This window comes from Hyla sarda, unplaced genomic scaffold (assembly GCF_029499605.1).
Source record: "Hyla sarda isolate aHylSar1 unplaced genomic scaffold, aHylSar1.hap1 scaffold_88, whole genome shotgun sequence".
NCBI classification, from domain to species: Eukaryota; Metazoa; Chordata; class Amphibia; order Anura; family Hylidae; genus Hyla; species Hyla sarda.
In genome coordinates, this window is record NW_026610908.1 from 553,467 (window position 1) to 563,871 (window position 10,405).

Below are 10,405 nucleotides of genomic sequence, written 5' to 3' on the forward strand. Positions count from 1 at the left end.
AAAAGAGGGGAAAAAAAACACTCTGGCGTAACAAACATTAGGGGTTAATAACACCTTGCCCCTGAGGTTAATACCATCCACCTACACCGCTACACCCCGTGGTCCCGCCATTCATTGTGGTTCACCACACTACCACTAGAGTGGTTACTATGCTTCCTGGCTGACCAAAACATCAGCCAGGAACCATAGGAACTGAGAAGTGGTATGTGGTCATCATCTGCAGAACCACTTCTTTATTGGGGGCATCTTGCTAATTACTTTAATGTCCAATTCATTGTCAATCAGTCAGTGGCATACCAAGGGGGGGGGGGGGGGCGGCCCGCCCCGGGTGCCACTCACAGGTGGATGCCAGGGGCGGACTGACTGGCCGGTCCGATTGGATGTCGTCCAAGGACCCGACCGGGTTAAGGGCCCACCACCGCTGCCGCTGCTGAGGATCCGGGACACTCCCCAGATCCCCAGAAGACATCGCTGCCTTCTCCGGTATGTGTGATACACAGCTGCAGCTTACACAGAGGAGACATGACCTCCGTCCCCACGCAGCACGCAGTACAGGCACTGATGACTTCACTCATCGGCACCTGTACTGTGTAGGGGAGAAGACGTGGGCCCCTTCTGCTGAGGAGAACCATGCGTGGGACATCAGGTGAGCATACATATATATTTTGTTTAACTCTGCATATACCTATACGGAAGAGGGGGAGGGGGGTAACTCTGCATATACCTGTGTGAAAGAGGGGGGGGGGATGTAACTCTGCATATACTTATGGGAAAGAGGGGGGGGTGTTTCTCTGCCTATACCTATGGGAAAGAGAGGGGGGTGTAACTCTGCCTATACCTATGGGAAAGAGGTGGGTAACTCTTCCTTTACCTATGGGGAAAGTGGGGAGGAGGAGTAACTCTTCCTATACCTATAATGAAAGGGGGGTAACTCTGCTTATAACTATGGGGAAAGGGGAGGAAGTGGGGTAACTCTGCCTATACCTTTGGGGAAAAGGGGGTGGTAACTCTGCCTATACCTATGGGGAAAAGGGGGGTAATTCTGCCTATACCTATGGGGAAGAGGGGGGGGTAACTCTGCTTCTACCTATGGGGAAGAGGGGGGTATCTCTGCCTATACCAATGGGGAAAGTGGGGAGGAGGGGGTAACTCTTCCTATTCCTATGGGGAAAGGGGGGTAACCCTGCCTATAACTATGGGGAAAGGGGAGGAAGGAGGGGTATTTCTGCCTATACCTATGGGGAAAAGGGGAGGGTAACTCTGCCTATACCTATGGGGAAGAGGGGGGTAATTCTGCCTATACCAATGGGGAAGAGGGGTGATAACTCTGCCTATACCTATGGGGAAAGGGGGGGGGTAATGCTGCCTGTACCTATGGGGAAAGGGGGTGGGGGGACTCTGCTGCATATACCTAAGAAGAAATGTGGGTGAACTCTGTTTCAATAATTATTGGGGAGAGGTTTTAACTCTGCTGCCTATACTGATGGGGAAGGGGGGGTTAAGTCTGCTGTCTATACCTACAGGGAAAGGGGGGGGGGGGTAACTCTGCTATCTATACCTACAGGGAAAGGGGGGTTAACTCTGCTGCCTATACCTACAGGTAAAGGGGGAAGCGGGGGGAGTACCTAACTTTATACCTGGATGCCTGACTACTTACCTACATACCAGGCTATCTAACTACCTACATAACCAGCTACCTAACTATGTACATTCCTGGCCTACATGGCTGCCTAACTACCATGCTAGCCCCCTACCTACCTGGCTTGTCACCTAACTATAAATCTGGCTTCCTGATCTACCTACCTAGTTTCCTATTTACCCAGCTACCTACCTGTCCTTTTACTTTGAAGGACACCAAGGAGGGCATTATTACAGTTTGTGGGCCTATAGATGGAAAGATTGTGTAGAGGAGGGCACTGAAACAATGCCCTCCTCTACACAGAGTCTGAGTCTGACATGTTTGTCCTGCAGATGTTAAGAAATTCCCATGGCGGTCTTATCCAGACCGAGAAGATGTTGCAGAACTACAACCCCCAGCATGCCTAGAAAGTCTCAGCATACTGGGGGTTGTAGTTTTGCAACATCTGGAAGGGCACAGTTTGGAGATCACTAAACAGTGGTGTCCAAACTGTAGCACTCCAGATGTCAATTCAAAGCATGCCAAGACTGTCCAGGCATGCTGGGAGTTGTACTTTGGCAACATCTGGCCCTTCAGTTGTTGCCGAACTACAGCTCCCAGCATGCCTGGGCAGTCTTGGCATGCTTTGAAGTTTTGCAACATCTGGAGGACTACAGTTTGGAGACCACTACACAGTTGTCTCTAAACTGTTCTCCTTCAGTTGTGGCATAACTATAACTCCCAACATGTCCTTCAGCTGTCTGGGCATGCTGGGAGTTGTGGTATTGCAACAACTGGAGACACACTAGTTGGGAAACATTGTATTTTTCCTAACTCAGTATTTCCCAACCTGTGTGCCTCCTTCTGTTGCAAAACTATAACTCCCAGCATGCACTGACAGACCATGCATGCTGGAAGTTGTAGTTTTGCCACAGCTGGAGGCACACGGGTTGGGAAACACTGAGTTAGGAAACATACAGTGGTGTGGAAACACTGCGGTATTCTGTTACTCAACTCAGTGTTTCCCAGTCCCAACCAGTGTGCCTCCAGCTGTTGCATATCTACAACTCCCAGCATGCACGGTCTGTCAGTGCATGCTGGGAGTTGTAGTCCCCCACCAACCCCCTCCCCAACATTAATGTACAGGGTACATTCACACGGGCGGGGGTTTACAGCATGTTTCCCGCTAAAAGTTTGAGAGAAACACACTGTAAACCTCCGCTCGTGTGAATGTACCCTAAAAACACTACACTTCACTAACCCAAAATAAAGAGTAAAACATTACATATACACTACACCCTTACACTGTGCCCCCCCCAAAAAAAAATATATATAAAAAAAACGTCTTGTACGTCAGATTTTAGAAAACGGAGCCTACAGCTGTTGCAAAATAAAAACTCCCAGCATTGCCCGACAGCCATTGACTGTCCAGGAATGTTGGGAGCTTTGCAACAGCTGGAGACAACCTGTTTGGGGAAAACTGACATACAGTATTTTTAGTAGAGGAAACAAGTGTAATGCTTGCATCCAGGTCCACCTCTATGAAAATCCCTAATTTAGGCCTCAAATGCACATGGCGCTCTCTCACTTCGGAGCCCTGACGAATTTCAAGGCAACAGTTTAGGGCCACATATGGGGTATTTCTGTACTCAGGAGAAATTGCGCTACAAATTTTTGGTGGCTTTTTCTCATTTTACCCCTTATGAAAATGTAAAGTTGGGGTCTACACCAGCATGTTAATGTAATTTTTTTTTGTATAACTCTTTATTTAAAGAATATTGTATTTTAATACAGAAGAAAAATACGACATATGTACAGTGAGCATGAGCACTTTACAATATATAAAGTGAAATTTGCAACCTTATATATAAAGGAGAAACACTGTAGAGATGAAGTAGGAGGAGAGAAAGGGAAAGAAAGTAAAATGAAAAGAGAAATAATGATAAAATAAAAAATTTAAATAAAAAATAAAAGAAAGACTATAAAATAAAGAGAGAATCTCGCATGGCCATGGCGCATCAGTGGTTATTCAGAGAATCATCATAATCCTCCCAAAGCCTTCATATCTTCTGAAAGAAGTGTAATTATTATTATTTTTTTTTCTACACCAACATGCTGGTGTTGCCATATACTTTTCATTTATATAAGAGGTAAAGGGAAAAAAAGACCCCCAAAATTTGTAACACACTTTCTTCCAAGTACGGAAATACCCCATATGTGGGCATAAAATGCTCTGCGGGCGCACAACAAGGCTCAGGAGTGAGGGCGCACTATGTGCATTTGAGGCCTAAACTGGTGATTTGCACAGGGGTGGCTGCTGATTACAGTGATTCTGAAATAAACGCAAACAAATAAACACCCACATGTGACCCCATTTCGGAAACTTCCCCACTCATGGAACGTAACAAGGGGTTTGGTGAGCATTTACACCCCACAGGTGTCTGACAGATTTTTGGAACAGTGGTCCGTGAAAATGAAGAATGTAATTTTTCATTTGGACAGCCCACTGTTACAAAGATCTGTCAAACGCCAGTGGGGTGTAAATGCTCACTGTACCCCTTTTTTATGTTCCTTGAGGGGTTAAGTTTCCCAAATGGTGTGTCATGTGGGGTGTTTTTCGCTGTTCAGGCACCATGGGGTCTTCCTAAATAGGACATGCCCCCCAAAAACCATTTCAGCAAAATTTGCTTTCCATAAGCCCAATGCTGCTCCTTCCCTTCTGAGCCCTCTAGTGCACCCGCAGATCACTTTACATCCACATATAATATATTTCCTTACTCGAGAGTAGTGGAGTTTCAAATTTTGGAGGACATTTTCACCTATTACCCCTTGTGAAAATAAAAAAATTGGGGTAATATCAGCATTTTAGGGAAAAAAAAATATTTTTTCATTTTCACGTCCAACTTTATTGAAAATTCGTCAAACACCTGTGGGGTGTTAAGGCTCACTGTACCCCTTGTTACGTTCCTTGAGGGTTGTAGTTTCCAAAATAGTATGCCATGTGGGGTGTTTTTTTTTTTTTTTTTTTGCTGTTCTGTCAACATGGGGGCTTCCTAAATGCAACATGCCCCCCAAAAACTATTACAGCAAAATTGCGCTACAAATTTTTGGTGGCTTTTTCTTCTTTTACCCCTTATGAAAATGTAAAGTTAGGGTCTACACCAGCATGTTAGTGTAATTGTTTTTTTTTTTTTTTTTACACCAACATGCTGGTGTTGCCCCATACATTTCATTTTCATAAGAGGTAAATGGAAAAAAGACCCCCAAAATTTGTAACACACTTTCTCCCAAGTACGGAACTACCCCATATGTGGGCGTAAAATGCTCTGCGGGCGCACAACAAGGCTCAGGAGTGAGAGCGCACTATGTGCATTTGAAGCCTAAACTGGTGATTTGCACAGGGGTGGCTGCTGGTTACAGCGGTTCTGAAATAAATGCAAACAAAAACAACCACATGTGACCCTATTTCGGAAACTTCCCCACTCATGGAACTTAACAAGGGGTTTTAGTGAGCATTTACACCCCACAGGTGTCTGACAGATTTTTGGAACAGTGGTCCGTGAAAATGAAGAATGTAATTTTTCATTTGGACAACCCACTGTTACAAAGATCTGTCAAACGCCAGTGTGGTGTAAATGCTCACTGTACCCCTTTTTTATGTTCCTTGAGGGGTGTAGTTTCCAAAATAGTATGCCATGTGGGGTGTTTTTTGCTGCTCTGGCACCATGGGGTTTTCCTAAATGTGACATGCCCCCTAAAAACCATTTCAGCAAAATTTGCTCTTTAATATCCCATTGTCGTTCCTTCTCTTCTGAGCCCTCTAGTTCACCCACAGAGCACTTTACATCCACATATGAGGTATTTTCTTGCTCGAGAAAAATTGGGTTACAAATTTTGGGGGATTTTTTCTCCTTTTACCCCCTTGTAAAAAATAAAAAAAAAAAAAAAATATGGGTCTACAAGAATATGTTAGTGTAAAAAATGCAGACTTTGATTTTTCTCCTCCACTTTGCTGCTATTCTTGTGAAACACCTTGTTAAAGTAGAATATGTCACGTAAAACCAATCTCGGAATCAGAATGAAAGGTAAAAGCATCTCAGAGTTATTAATGCTTAAAGTGACAGTGGTTTGAATTGCAAAAAATGCTCTGGTCCTTAGAGTCAAAATGGGCTCGGTCCCCAAGGGGTTGAGGGGGTGTAATTGGGGGGAAGGAGGGGGTGTAATTAGAGGGGGGGTGCCAAACAAATGGTCCGCCCTGGGTTCCAAATGCTCTAGGTATGCCCCTGCAATCAGTGTTGCTTCCTGAGTGGACAGTGGGATTTCACAGAAGTGTCATTGATTTGGAGTTACATTGTGTTATTTGAGTGTTCCCTTTATGTTTTTGAGCTGTGTAGTTCTTTGCTTTTGGGATGAAATGAACATAAGAGAACTGATGAAGCAGATTGCCTCACACTATTGTGCCTAACACATGAGATTCCACTTATATCCCTCCAAGTAAACAGGTACCAGCCCATTAATCTAACAGATTTGAAAAACTGGAAGCGCCTGGAAATGTTTTAGATCTAAAAGTTATAACACAAATATCATCCGGTCTGGATGAAGCCTCAGAAGCATTTACTGCATTCACAATGAGGACTGAATCCATCAGCCTCATCTCCTGTCCTCTGGGGACCTCTAGTGGTGGTTTGTAGTATAGTTTCCATCTGTCTTCACGTAAACTCACTGCCAATCTTCATATCCTATTAACCCCTGCAGTGACCTTTCAGGTGTTTTGTCTTTGATCAGTTCACTTTGTTGTTACATCAGTAATTATTCTATTTAGAAACATTATAATTGAGGCTTTGAAGCGCTAATATTAATCATCTGAACAGAATAGAAAAAATATATAGTTTCCCACCAAGGATTAAACCGAGATCTCTCTAGTGTTGCTCGCGAATATTCGCAATACGAATTTTATTCGCGAATATCGCATATTCACTGATATAGCGCTATATATTCGTAATTACGAATATTCGTTTTTTTTTTTTTGTTTTTGTTTCACAGTACACATCACAGTGATCATCCCTCTCTGCTTCCAGCTTGTGTGGTGTAAATAAGGCTCTAATACTACTGTGTGAGACTGGTATGCGAATTTTCGCATATGCAAATTTGCGCATATACGAATTTTGTATGTGCTAATTTTCGCATATGTTATTTTTGCATATGCGAAAATAAAACGAGAATATTACGACTATACGAATATTCGCGAATATATGACGAATATTCGTCCATATATTCGCGAATTCCAATATGGCCTATGCCGCTCAACACTAGATCTCTCCTGTATCGACGGGATCCCGGTCGGCGGCTGTAACCATCAGTCTGTGCACACGGTTGGTTCCCTGTGTTATTTCATACATTTTATCCTACAGCCCAGTACACACTACTGATCTCCGCACAGCAGCTTTATCCCCTGTACATCTGATCAGAGGAGCCGCATCATCTATTTACTGGATGTTTTATTGATTTGCATTTCTGCCTTTTACCATCCAGTGATCCAGTTGTATTTTACCCCTTTTATTTGTTTTCTATTTTTATTACATTGTACATTTATTGTTTATATGGATATATAAGAAAGTTACTGTCAGTTCTAGTCCCAGGAAGATCTCATCCCCCATAGACCCCTGATCACACCCAGCAGATTATTACCGCAATAACAATCAGGGGCCGGAGGTCTAGGAGAGAATTTCCCGGACGATCTCTGCAAATCTATAAACGATCAGGTATAATCTCCGTCCATCTTCCTCTCTTCTCACTTTATTGTTTCACATTTTATATGGATGAAGAGTAAAATATCGGGAGAAGCGATCAGCAAGATCGGGAAATCACTGTCCACGAGGAGCCGATAGATACATGGGGGGGATGAGATCTTCCTGGGACTAGAGATGGCGCAGACCCTCCCTGTAATGTGTCTGATCGATTGTTTCCTGCCCAGTCTGTTCGCGATCAGATCTGATGGTGGGAATATGTATACAGGACTGAACTGATAAGAGATCTGATCGTTTCCGGGAGACACAAGGACCTGAATCTCACGATTTGTATAGATGTCCCGGCATCTAAACGGAACCGCAGAAAAGCTACGGGAATCCCGGCGATACCGATCACCACTGTGATACTTATATGTCCGGTCAGTGCAGGAGACACAATTACTTATTCTGCCGTTACCATATGACGTATATATACGGTACTGATGTAACCTGCAGTCAGATTATATATCACAGACCGCGATCCCGGAGCAGCACAATATATACAGTATAAAGCGGCTGCACCGGTATAAACTCGGTCACAAATAAAGATAATTGTAGCAGATAGAAGCCCCAGCTCTATTATAGACAATGTGGCGGCTCTTAGAAGAGCCTTTGGGGTGACAGCAGGAGGCGGAGCAGGTTACTTGGCGCTGGTGTACTTGGTGACTGCCTTGGTGCCCTCGGACACGGCGTGCTTGGCCAGCTCTCCAGGCAGCAGCAGGCGCACGGCGGTCTGGATCTCCCGGGAGGTGATGGTGGAGCGCTTGTTGTAGTGAGCCAGGCGGGAGGCTTCCCCTGCGATGCGCTCGAAGATATCGTTGACAAAGGAGTTCATGATGCCCATGGCCTTGGAGGATATGCCGGTGTCAGGGTGGACCTGCTTGAGCACCTTGTACACGTAGATGGCATAGCTTTCCTTCCTGGTCTTCCTCCGCTTCTTACCATCCTTCTTCTGAGTCTTGGTCACGGCTTTCTTGGAGCCTTTCTTGGGCGCTGGGGCAGACTTGGCGGGATCAGGCATTATGATCAAACACAATAATCCTTCACTAGAACAGAGAGAATAATGATGCCTCCTCCTCCCACCGCAGCCGTATTTATAGGCAGCCCATGCAAATGAGAAATGCTGTCTGCTCGCTGTTCTACTGGAGGAGCAAATCATGTGACCTGTGGGAGCGTCATAAGCCCCACCCAGTGCAGTTTATTGGTGTCTCGTTAATTCTCGTCACCATTGGCCGGATTCAAATCTACCCAATCACAGGAGCCGGAGGGCGGAGCAGAAACCTATAAAAAGCAGCAGAAAGGAAATTACGGTTACATCACAGAAAGGCTTCTTTTGAGCGTTTTAGGTTTTACTTATCATTATGTCTGGACGTGGCAAACAAGGAGGGAAGGTTCGGGCTAAGGCAAAGACCCGCTCATCCCGGGCAGGACTCCAGTTCCCCGTCGGTCGTGTACACAGGCTTCTCCGCAAAGGGAACTACGCCGAGAGGGTGGGCGCCGGTGCTCCGGTCTACCTTGCCGCTGTGCTGGAGTATTTAACTGCTGAGATCCTGGAATTGGCCGGTAACGCCGCCCGGGACAACAAGAAGACCCGCATCATCCCCCGTCACCTGCAGCTGGCCGTGCGCAATGACGAGGAGCTGAACAAGCTGCTGGGTGGGGTGACCATCGCCCAGGGAGGCGTCCTGCCCAATATCCAGGCCGTGCTGCTGCCCAAGAAGACCGAGAGCAGCAAAGCGGCCAAGAGCAAGTGATCACCGCTTATCCCAGATCATCCCGAACACCAAAGGCTCTTCTAAGAGCCACCACATTGTCTCCTACAGAGCTGGCACCGCTGATCTCGGGTGTGATAGGGATCTGGGCTGTTATAGGGACTAAACAGAACATCCTGCACATTTTATCTAATATAGGACACCGTGCGGGTTGTGCAGAATGTAGTTGGTATGTGAGGGGGTAATTCTCTTTTGTAACTACTACGCTTTAAGATTGTTCTCACGATGTAGTTTACGGATCCTCTACAATAGACAGGACCGCAGTGTAGAGATGGCGCCCCCTATACTGTAGCCTCCTGTGTAATGGAAGCTCCTGAACACATCGGATCTCCAGCCGCAATACACAGCGAGGCTTCCATCCAGCCGATCAGGGGGTCATCGCTTCTCCATCGCTGGTTACATAAAGATCCCGGCACTCGCTGTATACAGTGCCCGGGAATAATCGCCCCAGAGATCAGCCAATAAGCGCTCAGTATCCGGCTATAAAACTTATTTTCCCGCTCATTCTACAACTATCGCTGTAGAATGAGAATAATGAATAAATAAAAATATAAATGACACAAATATAATTAAGAATAAAATGAGGGAAGTTGTAGTAAACTAAATATTCTCAGCTGGGTCGCTCGGAGTACAATAACATTGATCATGAAACATAATAGTCATCTCAGAGCCCTTTAGCTACTAGAATTATTGGTTAAAATAGATAGTAATCACATAAACATTAAATACTTAACCCATTATTGCACTAATAAAACAGACAGCTCAGAATTTCCTTCACTTCACCGATCTGTTATAAAAAGTAACAATCCCGCTAGATTTTGTTGTGATTTAACGAATGAGACACTAGGAAAAACTTTGTTACTAAGAAAATGTCTCAATATTAATTCCAATAAAGAAACATGAAACACCATTTGAATAGTTTTGGTTGGACACGATGTATGATATCGCACTGTGTGTATGCTACCAATTAAAATGTGAGTCCTATGCGCAATATTCGTAAATTATAGTCCTGAACTAATAGTAAAAGGCCGGTGTACACTCACCGCTCACCCTATCTCGGCTCAGCTTGTGAATAAATCGGCCGCGCATGGAAGCCTGAAGGGGAGAGATCGGTGGGGTCTATTTTAACCAATAATATTAGTAACCACAGGGTCCTGAGATTACTTTTATGATAAATGGTGTGTGTGTACGTATATTATATATATAATTTTTTATTTCTTTTTTTTCTC

At 44.8% G+C, this 10,405-nt stretch overlaps 1 protein-coding gene across 1 annotated transcript; it reads right to left on the minus strand.

The window, feature by feature from the left end:
* Window positions 1-7,604: 7,604 nt before the first annotated feature.
* On the minus strand, window positions 7,605-8,425 carry LOC130348346 (histone H2B 1.1). Its single transcript, XM_056554749.1, has one exon. It carries the CDS (start codon window positions 8,423-8,425, stop codon window positions 8,045-8,047), a length of 381 nt encoding a protein of 126 aa, XP_056410724.1. The 3' UTR covers window positions 7,605-8,044.
* Window positions 8,426-10,405: the final 1,980 nt, after the last annotated feature.